General features: G+C 27.0%; 1 protein-coding gene across 13 annotated transcripts in view; it reads right to left on the reverse strand.

The window, feature by feature from the left end:
- LOC102674491 (neurexin-1) overlaps window positions 1-22013 on the reverse strand; it is a 425676-nt gene that overhangs the window by 32019 nt on the left and 371644 nt on the right. For all 13 annotated transcript variants that reach the window (XM_031511258.1, XM_031511256.1, XM_031511254.1 and 10 more), the window contains one exon: window positions 21399-21570. In XM_031511258.1, coding sequence (XP_031367118.1) covers window positions 21399-21570 — 172 coding nt within the window. The remainder of the gene's footprint in view (window positions 1-21398; window positions 21571-22013) is intronic.

Genomic DNA, 22013 nt, shown 5'->3' on the forward strand with positions numbered 1-22013 from the left:
CAAATTTCTTTCATTGATTGTTGTTGTTGATTATAATCATAATAACGAATTTACAGGGATACAATAATCAGAAATCCTTTAGACAGTCTCGTTTATCCACTACTTTGTCTTTGAAAATCACGCTAACGGAAATTTTATATCCTCCAAGTAGCAGGATCTCATGAACCCGAGGAAACCAAGCCAAGCTATCGCATCAATTTGTCTCACTGAATGAAAAGATGAAAGTGATGTCCCCTTTCGTTGATACTACGAATGAAGACGCAACGTAGAAGCAAAGAGAAACGACAAGCGTCACGTGGCGTTAGGAAACGTCGATACCCGTGCGTTGGACCGTTAATGGACCGTTAAAGTTTGCGGGAAGGCGTGAAGAACGTTGTAAACACGAATTAATCGAAGACCTGGCATCAGGCTCGCAGAATCCGACAGAAAGCTTGCGTAGACACGATCCGTGGCGCGGTTTCCGCATCAGAGAAAGGGTTAATTTTCGACGATTCCCGACCAGGCTCTCATGAGATCTTCGAGATATCTCGACCACGGACGTCATTGACTTTCCTCGTCGCGGCTAATTAACCAAACACCCTCGACTTTTGACCGTCCATATCTTTTTCACTTTCGCACAGGTATGAGAAAGTCACGGTTGCACCTGTCATAAATCGACCTTCTGGGTTCGTCGATTGGGGAAAGGGTTAACACTTGTGGAGAACCTGGTACCATTTCGATCAGGCGAACAGGTAAGGCTGGGAGGTCGATCGTGAAGTGGAGTCTCTTGATTTTTACCTGTTGGAAGGTGGGCTCTACTTGCCACGGTCACTACCTGTCTCTGGCTCCGCCCATGAATTCCAATTGCCCCTAGGCGGATTGCCTTTGAGGTAGTCACTTGTTTTAATAATATCTTCGAATTTCCGGGGGATCGGTCGAGATCTTCTTTTTTTTAAGTACGTTTAACAAGATTATTGGATGATATTAATGGATTTTAGTTGTTTGGACATATAGTCGAGTGAATTATAAGTATTTTACAAGTAGATGTTATGTAGTAAAGTGAGATGTATAAACTTTTAGGATGTAGAGGGGAAGTTTTTCCCCTTTGAATTGATCGTAAGTAAGAATTCCATGTCACCAAGTCGAGTGGCCATCGATTAGTTGATGATGATCAGTGTCATTGACAGTCAAAAGTCAATATTCTATAGCACAAGGATTAGGAGAGCAGGGAAGTGGAGAAAGTTACATTGGGCCCGGTTTCTATAATGAGGACCCCGAAAAAGAAGGCGGGATCTTATTGAACGTGACCGATTCGCTTTAAGGATTTCCCCGAAATCATTCGAGCGTGTCGAAGCAGCAGGGGATTAGAATAGAGATGGAAGTGTCCGGAAAAGGCGGTTAGGTCTTCAACTTTCACCCGCCTCGTGTAAATTCTGAATCGAATTCTGAATAGATTTATATTGTAAGTATATGTATCTGTTCGTGACCACTTGTAACAATTGTAAATGGTCTATGGTAACTGACATTACTGTACAAAATTGGGATTCGCTGTAAACAAGAATCAGGAAAGCAGGTGGTTGCAGATGGTAAATTTGCGAACTAAATGTATATAGATCTTGCAAGAAGGATGTCACGAATGAAATGGAAAATGATATATTAATATATATTGATATATAAAAGTGGGAAATGGTTGATAGAATTATAATATGAAAATAATTTGATGTCTATATTATGTTTTCGATCATAAACTTGCCAGGAGGTTAGGACTATGCAAGAGGCGTTTCTAAGTCATTCTATTACGTGATCTATCTATGCATTCTTGCGTAATACGAAGCATTCTCCAATATTTTTTTAAATATCCATTGGATATTTGGATTTTTATTTAATTGAAAATCTCTTTATTAAGACAGAATTTCTTCATTAATGAAAGCAAATGTATTTGAATAAAATTAACTTCAATTTTTTGCAAATAATTCTATAAAAATAAAATGATATATTTTTGATAAAAATATAATAATAAATTTAAAAAATTAATAATATATTATTAACTATATACAAAAAGAGTTTGAATTTCGATGTTTTATGAAAAAACAGAAAACATTTTCTCATTTATACAAGTAATTGTATTCTTATCTATAACTTACATAGTAAAATTGATAATACATAGTAAAGATATATAATCAATGAATTGATTATATTATTATAAATTTTCAGATAATTCTATTTTATAAAGAACAATTTAATTTCTTTTCTTATTAATTTATATTAAATAATTTAACGTATAATTAAACGTATGATAGTTAAGTCTTAAAGAAAACAATTTTTAATTCTTTAATTCTTAAATTCAAACTTATTGATGCATATATTTTGAAAATCAAATTCATCCCCAATTTTTTCTATAATTGACTGTAATAATAATTGACTGTACATAATTTCTTTTATTTCTGATAATTTTCTTTTATATTATCCATTAAGATTGTAAGTAACTTATAAGTCAAGTTGCTCGATTTCAATCATTTATTTTATATTGTGAAAATTTAATTTGTAAATGATTTTAAATAATTTTGGAATCGATCAAAGATTGCATAATATAAATACAGTTTTAACGAATAACTAGACAGCATGTATTAAAACGCTAAATAATAATTTATAGACTAATTTAATCAATATCTTTGTCTTTAACATAAATAAGACATTATATTTTATTGATTTCATAATTTCCAGACAATGATTTAAGATAATGATTTTTCGATAATCTTAAAAGATTAAAACCTCAATGATTTCTAATAATTTTCTAAATTTACCTCATATCATTATGAATAATATTTTCGTGAATGAAATTTTAAGAAATATATCGTTGGAATTCGAATTTCGCGTCGATCTCATCTCATCCATGTCGCTCTGATGAACGTGAGAATAATGTCGATCGGAACTGTGTATTTTCGTTCTCACGCTTCGTTTGGAGCGTGACAACCTTTGGGAATGACTTGTCCAGACCCGGCCACCGATGCATTCCATCCTTTATTGGCCCTGGCATTCCTCGCGTTTGTTGCGCGACAGAGCAGCACGTGCCACGCAGGAAAAAAACCGACTTCAAAAGATCCCGACATCCCGTTTCGATCACAGCTTCATGATCCTCACTTTCAATATACTTTCTCGTCGCACATAGTTCTCCGATAATCGTGAGAAGGAATATTGCGTCTGTGATGTTGCGAGAATGACCCGACATTTTGCACGATGTGAAATTTCGAGTTTTAAAGGCAATTGAATCCTCTCTATATGCACGAACTTATTCGAGAGTAAAATTCACGGAAATTTTGCTCCCGAGATGTATGTATTTTTCTTCTAGTGGATTTTCCAATGTCGAAAGTTACTCTTCCATAAAGTAATTCTCGACAGTTTTTATATAAATTCATTTCTTAATATTAATATTGGAAATTATGTTCTTTATTTTATTTGATTTTTTGTTATTATTATTATTGTTTTATTTTTATGAATTTGAATTTATTTATGGTAATTATTAGAATATGATCTTTTTTTTGGATTTGAAATATAAAAAATGTAATTCATTGGAGAAACAAAACAATATGTTTAATTTGAGGAAAATGAAGATTGGCTCTGGTTCTAATACTTTAATACTTAAGTAAGGATCATTGAATGTAAAACATATATAATTTAAACATTTTATAATAACAATGAATATTTAATGTTTATGTACTTAATATTATTATATCTTTGAATTAAATATTAATAGAAATAAAATTAATTTTAGTAGTTTCATATTTCATATACGATTTCCAATATTTTATTTCCACTTGCTTTTACACTAATCTACTTAAAAATTAGTAATAAAATTAAAAATTAAAATATTTATATTTATGAGATTTGGAGATCAATTCTTGATCTAATCTCAATTAGATTTACACAAAACAATAATTCCTCATGATCATTATCAAAATTTATTATCTTATTGATAGAGATCACACAATTTGAATTAAATGCCAATCTTTCATGAGATAACATTTCATCTGCTGAAATTTTGCCAAATTTTGAATTTGATGCTAATTCTAAATAGCTGAACGTAGATTCTATCGCAAATCTATTTTCCTACGAATCTTTTCTCCCCCGCCAAACATTTATATATAGGCATTCCTCTCCGCGTGATGATCGCGTTCGAAGCCTTTCCCAAACAAATTGTATCAAGATAGCCAAACGTTTCACGCGTGATCACCGTGGCCAGAAGAAGGCTCTTTTTCGTTTATGTTCCTCTATCACGCGCGGGAAGAACGCACGGACCACGGAATCGTCGTTCTCACGGCTCGTGGGAATCGAGCATGCAGAACGACTCCGATCTTCCAGCGACGATCTTTCTCGAAAGGAACTCCGCTGGAATATTCATCAACGGATTCTTGTGCACAGCGACACAGGCCATACCTAAGTGGTGGAATACACGAGAAATAACGAGCCCGTTTTTCTCTCTTGCATTCTTCTCGAAGCGTCGTGTTTCACAAGAATCTGGGGGTTCACGGTCAACCGAGAGGAAACTCGGATCAAAGGCAGATGAAAAGCCGCGAATTCCGTGTGTGCATCCGAGAATTTCGAAGACCACACACCCTTCTTGAGAAGTTCTCAAAAAAAAGAAAAGAAAAAAGACGAAGCCAGATGTCCTGGTGGAGATTACTCACAAGGCAAGGAGGACTTCTACCTGAAGAGAGCCTCGAGATAAGGCGAGACGAGCGTGAGAAGCAAGGTTCGAAGGGCGAGTACGTTTTCTCAGGGATAACAAGCTCGCAGGAGGATCGAGGAGATACGTTGAACGCTAGGAATGCGGGTAAACTTGGTGTTCGAGTATGGCCATTTTGTTTTGTACTAGCGATGGAGAGACATTTCATTGGTGGAAGATTGATTTTTTGATATAGATTTGAAGAATGATGAATTTGATGTTCTAGGATCTTAAGTTAGAAATAGGAAAGAGAGGAATTGACGAAACGATTCGGATTAAAATGTGTAGATTCATTGCTTCTTTTTTGGAAGATCTGGATTCGAGAATTTGAATGCAAAATTTTTAATGAAAAATATTTATTTTTAATTAGATATCTTAACTTAAAATGTTAGAATTTATTTTTAGTAGATATAAAAATTTGGATTTAAATATTGGAACTTACAATATGGAAAGCTTAACCATTGAAAATATATTGTTCTAAATGTAAATTAGATTTATTAAAATTTATTAATAATTACATGCTGAAATAATTTGTTGATAATATAATATTTTATTATTATTTTATATTTCGAAATTAATATTGAAATTACAATATCTTACTTTTAGAACAATATAAATGCGTGCTTATGTCCGAAAGAAAGATATTATAAAAAGATTAAATATTAGCTATGTTAATAATTTTACTTTTCATTTTACTTTTAATTTTTTAATTTAATACTTTTAATTTTAATTTTCTTTTCATTAAATTTCATCTCGATTTCTGCATCGTTTTTCATTTTATAAGATTTCCAAGTTTTTACGTCGTTACATTTGAATTATATTTTCGTTATATCATTGAAGTATCATTTTTTCTTTGACATACAATTGGTTGATTCTTTATTGTATTGCGAATGTATTTATTCGATTGGTGTTATATCATGTTTATGAGACAGTCTTGAGTCAAATTTATACGAGTTTATTATGCTGTGTGAATGATATTCTCTTGAATTATTATCTCGAAGGAATGATCAATGCATTATGAATAATTTTATCGTATTTTATGTTATTATAAAAAGATACCAAACAATGCTTTTTCTTTTTTTTCCAAATTTATAGATATACATAAATATCAAAATTAAATTATAAAAGTTATTCTCTCTGGAAAATTGTATACTTAGAATATTTTAAGAATTATTATAGCCTAGAAAATTCAAGATAGAAAGATAAACTCAAGACAACGTGTCATTGTCGTAAAAAATAAAAATTGCAAAATATAATTAAAAATAAACCAATAAATGATCAACAACAATGATTAATTCAAAGTTTCTACCATATTCTTGTACCTGCTTTATAATATATTCAAAATATATTGATTCCATTGACTTTGATTTAATATTACTTTCAATAATAATTAAAAATTTCATTAACAATTCAATTATTCCACCTGGAATGATATTTTATCCACTGAAGGGTAAATAATTTCTGTGTCCTACAAATCTAAACCTACGAATCTAAAACAAATCTCAAAGATTAATCGTCTCTTGAAAGATTCAAAGATTCCTCCCAGATTACTTCCACCTGACATTCGAACGATCTCCACCACCCTTGTTCACCACCCATCCTGTTTTCCTCCACCACTCCTCCTTCAAGAAGCTTTCTCCTATCGACTGATTCCCTAGTAACCCTGAGAAGGAACAATCTCTCTTCGTAGCCGTTTTCTCACGGAGCTCGTCCCGGAATTCCCACGAGCCGCCCCGTGGTATCAGCCTCCTCAAGAATCTGCCTCCTCTTTCCAAGAACCAAGTAAAAAGGAGCAAGAAGAGGAAGTTGTGCACAGAGAATAATCTTCTTCGAATAAAGGGAACAAATTCGTCTGAGATCTACCCTTAGCCATCCATGTGGCTTTTCCATCGCCACGTCTACGTATCTGGCAGTTGTAAAAAGGAGAGAAATTATAGCATCCCCGGGTCGAGTTACACTAGGACTGTCCACCACGTGGTGCCGTCGTGGCGTCGTCCATTGGAAATTATCGACGAGCCGCAGCCAGACGCGAAATTCCACAAGTTCAAAGGTCCCTCGACTGTTGCTACAAGGGGGAAAGATAGGCGGGAAGGACCAAAGGTTCGAACCCTCCCACGACCCCTGGGGGCCTTCGACTTCGACTGGTTCCTCCTCGAGGAATCGAGCGTGAGAACGATCCTTGCCCACGGTCAAATTCAACCACCTCGGTATTAGGGCCTTAGGCGATGGTAAGAAGCAAAACGGAGGGCCGTGGATGGAAGCAAAATGGCGGATCTAGAAGACGCCATTGTGGCGCAAAGGCGTTAAAATGGACATCGAGGAAATGGAGATTAATTTTGAATAGGTATAGATTTAGAATTTGGAGAAAGGGTTTGTCGCAAGATGGATTGGAAAATGTGAATTGGTTAGAAATTTTAAATGTCTTGTTGCTTTTAAAATTTTAATGGTTATTAGATAATTAAGAAAGTTTTATTGTTTCTTTGTGATGAAAAGAGAAGATGCAAGAAATATAGAAAAATTGTCGTTCAATTCAAAATTTTTCGATTCGTTGAAATAATTCTCTTTATTCTGTTGAATGAAAGGGAAAAAATTATAAAAGTTAGAAATACATACTTTATAAAAGTCATGATTTGAAGATGAAGAATTTTTTAATATTCTTTATTTTTAGTTATCAAGATAATTAGTTAAGTTTAATAAGAGTTATATATGTAATAAACTGAAAGGAGAACCTTAGAAGAATGAAAATTGAAGACATTTAAAAATCTTATGATGCTTTCTTTCTAAAAAATTTTTCTAGAATTTATTGCAATAGATATTCATTAGAATAAATCAAGATTGAATGTGAAATTTAAATTGATGTTTCTACTGGGAGCATATTCCAATTAAAATGATTAAAACTACATCAATTTAATAATTAAATAAAATGTTATATATGTAAACAGATTATTAAAAAGATGATAAAGAATTATAAATTATAAAAAATCAATTATATAAAGAATAAATAAATAATTTTTAATTCATATTTTTATGAATATTGATGAAGAAATTTATTCCACTCTAATATTCTAATGAGATATACTTTATAATTTCTATATAATTTAAATTTCTCATATAGATAGATATATTATTATACATATGTACCAAAAAAAATCACATTATATGAAGAAAAAACTTAATATATTCCTTAAATTAGCATCATAGAATTGTGTCAATCATTATAAAAGTAAACACTATCAAAAAACTTCCTTCAAAGTATAGTTGTAATTACTTGCAACAAGCGTCATTCTCAATGACCTAAATTCCACGATATTGAAATTCACTCAAGCACCGTTCTCATCTTCTGTTTTATTATTTTTGTCGGTAATAAAACGACACTGGCCGCTTCATGACATATTCATGAACCGGCCGTGCACAGCCATTCGAGGAACGACTATTATTCCGGTCCTATTAGAATGCATAGAAAGTTCCCGTTGGGACGTAAGGCGCTACCCCAAGGGGGACAACTGAATAGAGTTCCCTAATTAGTAGCCAGGCTAGTATACGACTCGAGGAAGCTTTTTCAAATACCGGGCGTGGCCGACAAATGGTCCTCTAATGTCCAAGCTATTTATTGCTCTAAGGGGAGAGACCATCCAGGTAAAATTATTCATCACTCCATGAAATTAGCCAATTTTCTTAAATCTTTTCATTTCATGTGATTAAGGATTAAGATTGGAAGAGATTGTCTCATTAAGAGACAAAAAAATTAAAAATGTAAATGGAAAAGTTTATGAGACCTGGTGTTTAGTAATTTGGAGAAAGAGAGGGTTCTGCAGGTATTTAAACTTCTGTTTAGTTCGATTGATCTACTTAGGTAGCCAGGAAACAGAAAGTAAAAGGAGGTAAAATGGAAGAAATGTCCTGGTAAATAGGATACTAGCTCCTTCTTTCCTTACCTTACATTTATTTATAAAATTCACTTTATTTTAAAAATATAAATAATTGGTTAATAACAAAAATCAAATTTAGAATTAATTTTTGTGGGAGATAAATACGTGATTAAATTTTAAAATGTTATATTAGAAATGTATAAAATGTATCTTCAAAATAATGCTTGAAAACGTATCTTTTTGTATTTAATGTTTATTTTATGTATATAACTTTTTTTTTTATTTTATATGCATATTTTATGATTTACGATAGGAAAGAGAGATACTCTAGTTGAATGTTGAGTGTCTACGTGCTGTTCGAGATATTTCAGGAGCAGAGGAGTATCAAGGATAGGGAGTAACTTATCCTGGGGTTGTTTTGCAGGGGTGTGATGGCAAAAAATTGGTTGAATAGGGTTAGGTAGAACGGAAAAAGACCTTCCACGTGACCTTTTTCATCAGAGTTTCATCCGAACAAGGAGGATTTCGAAGGATTGCCTTATTAGGCAATAATTTCCTAGGAATATCACATCTATTATATCAATTTTAGATTAATGATTTGAAATTCTGTTCAAAATTATTTATATGTTCCATAATTAGTGCATTTTATCATTTGTAGAATGATAAAAAATTATTTACATACATATATTTTCCAAATGATACAATATATATATTTCTATGAAAGAATTCTATTATTTTAGTAAAAAAATTTTTATTGATCTCCTATTAAAAATGAAACTAAAAATTAATTAATTAATTCTAATTTGACAAACTAATTTGACAAAATTAAATCTTTATTATAGTATTAAAAATAAAATATTAATGTATGAAGTAAACAATTAATAATAGAAAAAAAAATTTTTCTAGGAAAGGGATTTTCAATTCACAAAGAAAAAGTTGTTTTGTTAACCAATTTCTTTACATTAAAACTTTTATTAAATCTTTCAAGACTAAATTCATTTTGACATAACAAAATTCTTTTTTATTAATTATTAATGAAACATTTTTTGTGAACTCTTTTTTAAAAAAGACTTTATTAAGATCTAATAATTGTTCTATCAAAAAGAAATATATCTACTATTTTAATTAATTAAAAGTATACTATCCTATACGAAATTAAGAAGGAAAGAATTAATATAATATAATAACAATAAAAATCTCATCTCTTTTTTACTTCAATGACAGTGATGAATTTAAATTATTTTCTATGATTTAATAACATCCTTAATTTTTTTTTTTAAATCCTTAATGAAAAGATTATAACCTTTACTCTAAGAATTTTTCATTTGTGAATGAATGCCATATTATAATAAAACAGAACATAGACTGAATCTAATTTTCAACATGGAGTATATATCTAATTTTTTTTTTTAATGAAATTTTGTTTAAACATGCATTGCATCAATAATAATTATAATAATCTACAATTCTCATAAAAGTTATTTTGAAATAAATTAATTCTATTGTAGAAAGAAGATACAGAATGAAAGATCAAGATTTCAATGTGATTTCAGCAATACTGAGGGAATTGTAAAAAAATGGAAGGATATCGCGATGGTGCTTCACTTGTCGAGTACACGCGTGTGTGACACGCACGAGAGAGAATATGTGACTTGGGGACACGCAGCCCTCCACATATGAAGCAGAGAAGCAGGAAGCACGAAGAGGAAGTCTTTCAATACGACGTCGTCGTTGGGATGTGTGGAAAAGGGGTGATGAGACAGGTTTCAAGTGGAGCATGGTGGACATGCCTCGAGGTTCCTGCGTCGATGTGGGAAAAGGGACGAGATTTCTAAGCTGCCTCGAATTTCTAGGGAACAAGATATCAGGACCACGAGGAAGGATTCCTCCTTTATTGGGTATTCGAGTTTGGGGAATATTGATTTTCTCTGCACGTATTAACGTTGAATTTCATTTGTTTGTATATTGAATTGTATTAGATTGTATCATAATAATGAGAATTGTATAAATAGAGTATTTATTTGAAAGAAGTTCGAAGTTTGAGGATAATATGGATATATATTTAAATTAAGTATTTAAAGTTATCTAAATGTATCTAAAAGATACATTGATAATAAAAATTCATTGGCTTTCTTATTTATATGGAATTTAAATTATATTATTATAATAAATTAAGTTATATATTAAATTATATTATTGCTATTTTAAATATATTTATATTTGTATGCATTAATATTATCATTTTTGCAAATATTTTCTATTGTATAAGTACTTAAGTTAAAATATAAAAATAAATATAAAATATTTATTACAATTAAAATATTATAAGTAATATTTAATGGAAATATTATTTTGAATTTTGTAATCATTTTTTTTTAATTTTTGATATTGAAAAAAATTTTATCATTACATTAATGTCTTCTTACAAATAGTTTGTCTATAAATATTTGTATTTATGATATGTAAATTTGTATTGCTTATATTTTTATCTTTAAATTGATTAGAAGAACATAAAAAAAATTTTTCCCAAAGAGTTAAAGATGATTTAGAAATATATTAGGTTAACAAGGATATTAAGAGTTCGAGCTTGATTCATTAAATGCGATTGAAAAAAGGAAACGACGAAATTAAAGCATAATGGTTTTGTTTGGTATTGTTAATTCAAAGGGTTAATGCGACAAAGCCAAGAGTTCTCTGTGATTAGGGCGCCAGAAATAGAAAGAAGCTTTATCTGTGAAGGGAGCCCTTATCTGGAACCCTTTTATGGTTATGAAAATTTGAGATACGAGTTATAATTTTTTAACGAATTTAAAATATCTATAAATACTCTACTATAAAATAATTTTTACATATGTAGATTTGCAATATTTAAATTCTAATTTTATTTTAAAATTCTAATTTTATGTTTTAATATCCTTTGATATAATCCTTATTCGTTAAATAAATTTAATTTATTATATAATCTATTTTACATCAAATTTTAGATTTAAAATAAAAATTATAATAAATAATAATCAATTTATACATATGAATATAAACTTTAATGTATAAGATGTTTTAAATAAAGCACAAAACATTTCAATTGAAAGTTATTATAATGATAATTTTTATTTTTGATTTGTAAAATATCATTAATAATATTAGTTTGATTAGTGCTCAAAATATTCTGATATTTAAATTAAATAGAATAAAGAATATCTTAAATCATAATCAATCTCTTTGAAGATATTTATTTACACTTTTTACTGTGTTTATTATTATATATGCAAATAAGTTAATAAAAAAATGATAAAAAAAATTTGATTGATTAATTTAAATTATATAAGTACATGTATTGACCAAAAGTATTATATTTATATACAAAATTATACAACATTATTAAAGCTATGGAAAAGAGTATTATATCATTTCGACAACCATTTTATCAACAATATACCGTACATGTATTTAATGAATATCGTTTTGGACTAGATCAGGACACGAACAAAAGCTATGTGGCTTCATCTACCAGGAAATCATGTGCGTAGAGAAATGTTCCATGGTCACCATGGATATTTTTCTGCGCTCCATCTTCGCTTTTAATCTCCTTTGTGATGACTTTAATGCAAGAACGCCGTTGTACGCATGTCAACTGTGTCCCAATATAATTAGGAATATACAATAATGGTGTTAATTAGTTCGAATCGAAAGGGTTAAGGGTCTACGTCGAAGGTCGTACTACTTAAGGGTAAGGAAAACATGAAGAAGTAGGAGCAATAGCCTGTTTTTCGATGGTGGCCACCGAAACTCTTTCACCACGCCCAGGGAGCATGTTTGGGGCACAGTATGGCGTCTCGAATCCATTTTAAATTTCCATAGAATACTTAGGATTTAACAGATATTAGATTTATTAATTAATATTTTCTTTGTATTTAGATAAAGATATCGATTCTACAAAATTTGCTGGATTTAAAAAGATATTTGATATTGAATTTATATTTTTTCTTCAGTTATTATTATAGAAATATGAATATTAAATTTTAAATTTTTGAGGGAAAATATTTTTTGCCAAATGTTTGTTTTCTTTTTTAATAAAATAAATCTAATGAAGTAAATTAAATACATATTTCATTAGAGTTGAAACATTTACAAAAATTAACAAGAAATATTGACTATATTGTTATTTCTTATGTATATTTAATATAATTATAAGTCAATATTAGATATAATCATAATAAAAAATTTTTGAAGTTTATAATATTTTAGAAAGAGGATTTTTAAATATATTTATATATTAATTTTATATGAAGACACACAGAAGTTATATTTACAAATGTATCTTAAAATAAAACTACAGATTTAATTTAATTTAAGTAGAATCTTGTTTTTGAATAATATATTCTTAGTTTAAAGTTTAATTTAATGCTTTAATATAATTCTCATATTACAGAAAGTATGAAAGAATTAAGAGGTATGAAAGAAATATAAAAAAATAATAAAAAGAAAACTGGCAATAAACTTAATGGATTTATGTTATTTATGTGATTGATCGGCATTTATAATGAACTTAAGTTGATACGAATCGGACGAGCTACGCATAATTTGATAAATTTAGCTACCAGGCTAATATACTTCACGTGGAGCATGCCCCGCCCTGTTGCCTTTTATGCAAGCAAATTTATTCTAATTAAATCAAATTAGATGCATCCCTCTCTTCTCTTTTACGTCTCTTTCTCCATTGCTTTTTTTCTTATTCATTTCGTTTCTCTTTCTTTTTAACATGAAGATTCTTTAATAATTCAGATATCTCTTGTTATTCTTAATTTTGTTTTAACGATTTATAGAATTGAAAAAATAAAGAAAATTAGAAAAATATAAATTAATTATACGAAATATTTTACAAAAAGAATTTTCATATTTTAATTTTAAATTAAAATAAATTTTATTAAATAAACAATTTGATTTTGAAATATAATCCAAAATATAAAATTTCTAATAGTTAATTTTAAAAAGATTTTAATAAACTTTATAGATATAAAGACAAAATAGGCTTTACAGAAATAATATATTAAGTATATGATAGTAAATGATAAATAATTTAATTTATGATTAGAATAAACTACTAAGTATAGTTAAATATAGTTAAATTTAAATACATATCGTGCATAAATGATTTGAAATTAATTTTATAAGCCATTTTATTTTTCATTTTATAATATGTATCTATATATTTTAGAAAGATTACCTTCATTTAATATTGCATTCATTATTTTTAAAATGTTTATATTTTTTTTTATATAATAAAAATAGAAATTCAAAGAAATTTTAATAGATAGCATATAAATAATAAAAAATTAAAGATTGTAGATATAAAATTTCAAAATTAATTTCTAATATTAATGTATTTCATAATCAAATTTATTTTACTTTGTTTTTGTTTAAGACACTAGACTAGCATAACTATGTCATATAATGTTTACATTTAATAAATTACAAAAGACTCAATGTTATTAATTATTACATAATAAATATTAACCATAATAAATTTCACTGAAATTTCTTTAATAATAAACAGAACTTAGAAAACTTTAAAATGGAACTATGAAGTATCATTTCTTATTTAACGCTCATATTTATATCTACATTTTCATATGCAAAAGTATAATTTTCTGAATTTACATTATTAATCATGAAACTAAAAGAAAAATTATAATTTTCTTATTTTTATTGAATCAAAAAAAAGAATATCCATAATTTATCCTATTATGTAAAGTAAATATTTAAAATTATATTCAGATTTTTATAAAATTTCTTATATAAGTACATATTTTATGAATAAAAAAATATTTGTTTAATTAATTATAATGATTAAAACAATTTTCTGAAATGAAATCTTCAATAAAATTGAACAATTTTTCTACCGATTATTTATATTTAAAATTTAATAAAATATTTTCCAAATAATATTTTTTTTATGATATTTAAATATTTTTATTTTATTCTATAAATTTCATTATTAAAATTCAATATATGAATATCTTTAGACTTTTCCACCTATGGTGGAGAAACACCATAGACGTTGCCATGATTGCCAGGATATCATGAACGTGAAGGAAGCATCGTTATGGTGGCCATAGGAAACTCCACTGATCCGCCATTTATTCGCTTTTCAGACGATTTAATTTAAACGTAATTCAAACTGATATATATAATCATATGCGCATATTTAAATAGAAATAGATTGAAATAGTTTTCCAAATTATAATAATGTTTGAACAATTGCATACTTATTTGAATATTTATTACAGCAAATATTTATTTTAACGAGAATTAAACAATGTAAAATAAAAATATAAGAAAGAATAATTATACTTCACATTGATGATACTCGGTTATTTAAGATATTGATGAACAAAAATAAAAAATCTAGACATATTCGAGGACTATTGTAGAATAGACTATTGTAGAATATTTAGAATATTAATATAGAAAAATTTTTGATTCACTTTTGGGGATGTTTCATTAGGAAATTATGAATCAGGAAAATTAGAAAAGTATAAATATATTTAAAAAGTTTGATTGGCCCGGGAAACAGTCTATTTTTTTGACGTACTAATATCAGGATATTATGGAATGAGGAGGTGAAAGAAATCGACACTGGAAAAGGACACTTCAGTCGAATTTAATTATCGTATTTATTTTTTTTTCCACGAAGCTTTTTAATAGGATACCATAAGATTATTGAAGAGAGAGAATACCTGGGAAAATCTTTTCGATGGTGCACGTGTCTTTCACTTCCAATTTCATTAAACAGTGTTCTCCGAATTGTTTGCCTTACGAACAGGATTTCAGAAAAGCGCGAAGGTTTCAACAGCTGCGCGTGGAAATATGGAAAATCGTGGAAAATTGGCAGGCGGAAAGTCACCGATCGGGAAAGCATAAACGGCGGAAAACGTGAACGATTTTCCTTCGTGAATAGATGCATAGATTCGTTATTTCTTCGAACGAAAGCGCTCGTGCTAAGAAAATACCTACGATTTCAATTCTAGTACATAGAATATTGAAATGATTTGATATATGAATGATATTACAATGGAATATTTCTCGAATAAGATACTCTACGATTATTTTATTTCGTTAGAATTATTGTGTATTTACCGAATGTTATTTACTTTGCAATCAGGATACCATACGTTTAGAGAAACTCTAGGAATTTGGGAACGAAGAAGGACATTTTCAGGAATCTATCGATCCTGTAGCTTGCAAGGACAGGATAGTATGAAGTGCAAAATATATGGAGGTTGGAAATGTGTTTTCCGGAAAATTGGTCAAGTACACATATAAATGGAATAAAAGTATACGTTGATATAATGTTCGTGAAAATAGTATAAAGAATTATTAGATATTAGATTGAATGCGAAAAGTGAGTGAAGAGAAAGTTCAATTGTTCGTTCTGTAAGAAGATGAATAAAATATCAAAGATATTTAAAAATTAAGTATCTATATCTAATTATAAAGCTTTTAAAGTTAATGAGAAATAATGTAAATAAGTCTTTATTAAGTTAATCTAGTTTGATTTCAGTAAGATAAACAATTTTAAATGATTTCATTATTGTTTATGATAAATACATTTTATGAAAATTGCATTTTATGTTATTATAATGACGAGAAGATATTTTATATTTCTATTGTCTGAGTTTAGACTTACTAGTATCTAAATAATTAAATAATTATCATACAATTAATATTATAGATTCATAAATATATATATAAATATTAAATCATACAAATGTCTCAATACATCTAATGTATTGTGTTAAATTTCTCATAAATTTTACATTACTATTTAATTTTTCATTCTTCATAATAGACTTTAAGATTTATTTCCATTTTAATGAAATTTCTTTTCTCTTGCATTCTTTCATTTAAAAAATGAACATTCCTTAAATAAATGGAAAGACAATATAAAGCAAGGAATAAACGACAAGCAAAAATTTTTTATAATGGATTATTCATTAATCTTTTAATTATTCGAAGGAAGCCATCTTCGTGATTTCTCAACAAGAAAATTCACAGGTGACCAATGAGTGAAATTCCAGATCTTACTGGAATTTAAACGGCATACCCTCGAGAAATTTAATTGCCTCGAAGAATTTACGGTCGACAGAAGAAACTAAGGAGGAAAAAGGTCATCGTGAAATTAAGTGAGAAGTGACCGTTTAATGAGCGCGCCAATTATCTCCGTCTCGACTATTGGGACCACAGTAAAACGATAGAGGTGAACTTTTCTTGATGAATCTTCGTTCGACGTCTATTTGTTTAATGAAGTTCTTATAATTTGTCGAGAAGGAATGCGAAATATTCAAACCATTAATAAACGTACAAGACATTTTGTCGAAGAATTAAAAATAAATTAAGAATAAATCTATTTGAAAAAATTTGTTGAATTATATTTTAATTTTGTGATTTTCGATTAATAGATTAATTAATTAGTAGATTAATATCTTGATTTAGATTAAGTTAATGTTTTATTATATCCAATTTCTATATAATAATAGAAATTTAAAACGAAGAAATTCTTTCGTGAATTTATTTATAATTCTATTTTTATGAATGTAATTAAACATTATAATTAAACATATTTCTATGAAATAGAATTTAATTTTTATTCATCTTGCAAATATTTTTTTTTTCGAACGACAATCCAATCCATTTTTTTCTACAGTAAAATCTATAATAAAATATAATTTAAAAGATTTTATAAAAAAGTTAAATTAATTACTTAAAACAAATTCAAATTGTTTAATATTTATTGTTAATAGTTAATAAGATAAGTAATAGAAAGATAAGAAAATTAATTTGCGAACATTGAAATTAAAATTAAAGTACAAAATAAAGTGTTTAATCAGAAAGAGGAATAATAATAAATTCTATACATGTAATTTATTCTTACAAAAATTTAAATTTCAAAATAAAAAATTATATGTAATTTATATTTATAAAAATTTGAATTTCGAAGAAGAAGAAGAATTTAAAATTAAATAAAAAATAAAATAAAAAATAGTTTACTTTTAATTATTTTATCGAATTACATATTTCTTTTTTTTCGAACTACATTCGATTTTTTCATATAAAAATAAAAAAAACTCTTTCAGGAATAACTTATTAGGATTCTATACCTTTCTAAGCTATTCCAGATCCTTTCTAAACTAACTGATCGTTTGATAAGACATAATTTGAGCAGATTGCAAAAGGGAAAACAGAAATTTCGAGAAGTATCAAATTCTATTTACAAACTCGTTTTTGTGTCAAAACTTTCACACAGCTAAATCTATCAGAAAAAGAATGAAATACAAAACCACCGAGTAACAGAGTAGCAGGAAAACGAGAAATTAAGAAAAGTTCAAAAGGTGTCTCAGAAAAAAGTGAAACCAAATTAACTGTCCTTCTTTGCCAGGATTTCAGAAAATAAAAGAAGACACGTTTCACGAAAATTCTAGGTCGTATCATACGATTTTCCAACAGCCAGGAAAATAATTTAAGAGAAAATAAATTTTTGAATGCTATATAAACTTACTATAAAGTTCGATGAATACAGTTAATTACTGGTAATTTATTATCGTTGATACTTTTCCAGAAGATTAAGATATTAGGGAACAACATTATTCATTCATTAATTCGATGAACATAAAAAATTGGATCTATTCATAGATAAAAAAAGCTTCGTTAGGGAACAGGAATGGAGTAGGTTGTTAGAAAATGCTAGCAAGTTAACGGACGAACCGTTGAAATTCCAGTGACAACGATTTATGTGGGCAAGGGTTAAAAACTCACAAGCCAATTAACATGCCCTCAAGAGATAGGAAAGCAGAAAAGTTCCGTAGGTATGTTTCTGAAGGAACTTTGGAGGAACCATGCTGTATAAGTTTGTTCCGTTTCAATGGCTACTGCCTCAACTTGTAGTTGAATAGTTAAAACAAATTTCTAATCTTTATTATATATGTAATATCTGGATTTTGAATTTATATTCAGAAATATATATCATTGAATTACATTTTTGCATTTTTCTAATATTAGCAGATTTTTCTTTTCAAATGATTATTTTTTATTGTTTAATATAAAATAAGATTGAAATTTTTTTTGTTGATTATTTTAGCATTTATTATTATAATAAATTATTAACGGTTCTTAAGTTTTATAATTCTTTAAAAAAATTGATTAATTTTAAAGATTTTAACAGTTGTTTGATTTAAATTGTTTAATTTGTTTTATAAAAGAAGAATTAATATTAAAATGTGATTTAATAAAAAAAATTGTTGCAATTATAATTTTATATAAAATTTTTAAAATAATTTTTTTTTATATAATTATATAAGTCCTTTCAGAAATCAAACTCATTCCAACTGCATTTTTTACTCTCCAAATTGAAGTATAAAAAATCAAAATTATATATGTAATTAATACATATAATATATTATAACTCTTCAGAAAATAAATAATTTATCTTAATGAAATTTCTCATTACTTATTAATTTTTATAAGATTCATATAAGTATATATATTTAATTTTTTAAATGTATAATATTAAAGAATTGATTTTTTTAATTTTAAATAAATATTAAAAAATTGTACAATAAAGTAGAACAATAGAAATTCATATTATAATATTATAATATTCTCGCAATGACGAGCATCAGAAAAAAGTGAAAGCTAATTATTGAATCCTAAGAAGCAGGGCAACAGAAATATGACAGAGGTACTTTCCAAAAGTATCTGGTCCCACCGGTAAGGGCTTATCCTCTAATTGATTTACCTTTCTTAATACCTTCTAAATTTTTCTGAAAACATGAAACTCTTTACTCTTTACTTTCATATTTTCCTCATGATCAATATAATATTATTAGTAATGTTAATATATAGTATAATAAATTAATTATTTTTAACTTAAGATTTTTCAAATAAAGTTTTTTTTATTAAGATTAATATACTTTCAAAGTAAATAAAAATAAATTTTTTACTTAATTTTTTATCATCAAATATTTAATTTTCATTTTATTAAATAGATATTATATAAAAATATTTTATTATTATTTTATTATATTATTAATATGATTATTAATTACAAAATTTAATTTGTTATTATTGTGCAATTATTGAAAATGTTATTGACAATTAATTGACTAAATTATATATTTACTAAACTATGCCATAAAAGCAACTATTTAAATGTAATTGTTGTTCTATATAAAATTAATTATACTTAATTCTATAGAAATATAATTTCAATATTTCTAACAAATGCTTCAATCATTCATTCTTCAAATAAATAGGTTTTTAACAAATTATTCCAATAATTACAATTTATTAAATGCTTCTCGTCGTTTTTCAACAATCATAATCAATTTCCCACGACAAGAACATTTAGCATACCAATGTCCACGAAAACAGTGAGAACTCATGGGATCGTTCACCCTACCTACGTCATCAGTTTCCCACGGTTCTGGGACTATGAATCGTAAGAGAGAACTTTATAAAAGGGACCCAGAAACTTTAGTTCCATTCAGTTGCTCTTCGGCAATCGTATCGTTAATATACTTCATAGTGTGTACTATTGCTCTTCTTAATATATTTTATCTAAAATTTTGAAATCTAAAGTTTTATCATTTTTATTGTGCTATTTTTCATAGAATAAATAGATTGTGTTTATGATAAATTTGTAATAATAGTCGTGTGAAATTTTTTGTTTTAAAAAATAAAAGATGTGTGGAATTTCAAAAGTGTACATATTACATAAAATCTTAAAAAATATTATATAATAAGAAAATATTTTATTTAAGAAAAATAAAATTTTTTTTCGAATATATTTTAAAGTTGCAAGAAATTTAACTTATAATTTTTTTATATTTAAATTTAATTATATTAACATGATAAATTTTATTCTTAGTTTTACACATTATTCTTAATATTTTTCGTGTTGTTAAAAATACAAGTTTCATGTGTTATTACTACATGCAAGATTTAACTTTTTATTCATTGTATATATACTATCATATATAGATATTTGGCTATTTATATATTTTATTGGAAATATATTTGTGTAATAATATATAGAATATAAGTACTAATAGTACTTACAAAATTGATATAAAAAATTGAAGTAAATGTAGATATTATATAATAAATGCAAGATAGATAAGAAGTAAACAGAAAATATCAATTGAGATAAAAAATAAAATTTGATATAAAAAATAATGTTCTAAGTATAGTATAATTATTTAATTGCAAGATATTAATATAGTTATAATATACTTAAAATTGTGCAATGATTTCCACAATTACTAGATCAAAAAATTGTGAAAAGAAATTGATAGGAAAGCAAAAGTGTATATCAAATAAAAAATTTAATTATAAATAATTTAAAAAATTTATAATTTAAATCCAAAAAGTTACATAAAACATATTGTTATATTATTCATTCAATAATGGACGATTTGAATTATGATTTAAATTTATTAAAAATTAAATTTGTGTAATTAAAAACTTTGGTGCAAAAACTAAACAAGTCCACAATTGTATTTGTTTTATATATTTTTATATATAGTCGATTGATTACTAAGAATTACATAAATCTAATACATTTATAATAATTTTTGGATACAATATAATTTTTGAAAAAAAGAATTAGAATATATCCATAGGATATATTGGATTTAATTTAATTCTATTCAATTTCTCACAATTTTCAAAATCTGGATTTGTTTGATTTTTTCAACAAAATCTTCAATTAAATGATATGCAATCATTATCATTGTTTCGACAAAACAGAAATAAAAGTGATTATGACTTACCAGATGGATGATTGGATTGCAAGTTGTAATCGTCGACCTGTAGCGTGCTGTTCGGCCCTGTTCTTGTGAATCTTACTACGTGATATTGATTGTCATTCACTTTTACACCGACTTCACCGATTGGATGATCGTTTGTGCCCATATTGTAAAAGGCGAACACATTTCCCTCCAACTAAAAATATTTTTATGAAATTTTTATGAAATCAATTGACATTGTTGTATTAATAGTATAATATATTAAATTCAAGAATTGAAGTGATAAATTTTATTAAAAGAATTTGTTAAAAAATATCTAATTGAAATTGGCAAAGTAATATCAATAAAAGTATCGTAAAATTTTATATGTGATAAAATATTTCGTATTTTTGATTTGATTGATTCCATCAAATCAAAAGTTTAATCTGGTTCAAAATTAATTACTTTTATTGTTTATATTTATTTAATTGGTAGCAATTGGAGCAATAGATATACTTTCTAATATAATAAATAGATATAATAATATAATAAATATAATTATTTCTATTTTTTATTTAATATTTTTTATTTAAAAAATTATTATAAAAATGAGCAATGAAAATACATAATGTACATTTTGAATTAAAATTTTGAATAGTT

Source organism: Apis dorsata, unplaced genomic scaffold (assembly GCF_000469605.1).
Source record: "Apis dorsata unplaced genomic scaffold, Apis dorsata 1.3 scaffold_295, whole genome shotgun sequence".
Lineage (NCBI taxonomy): Eukaryota > Metazoa > Arthropoda > Insecta > Hymenoptera > Apidae > Apis > Apis dorsata.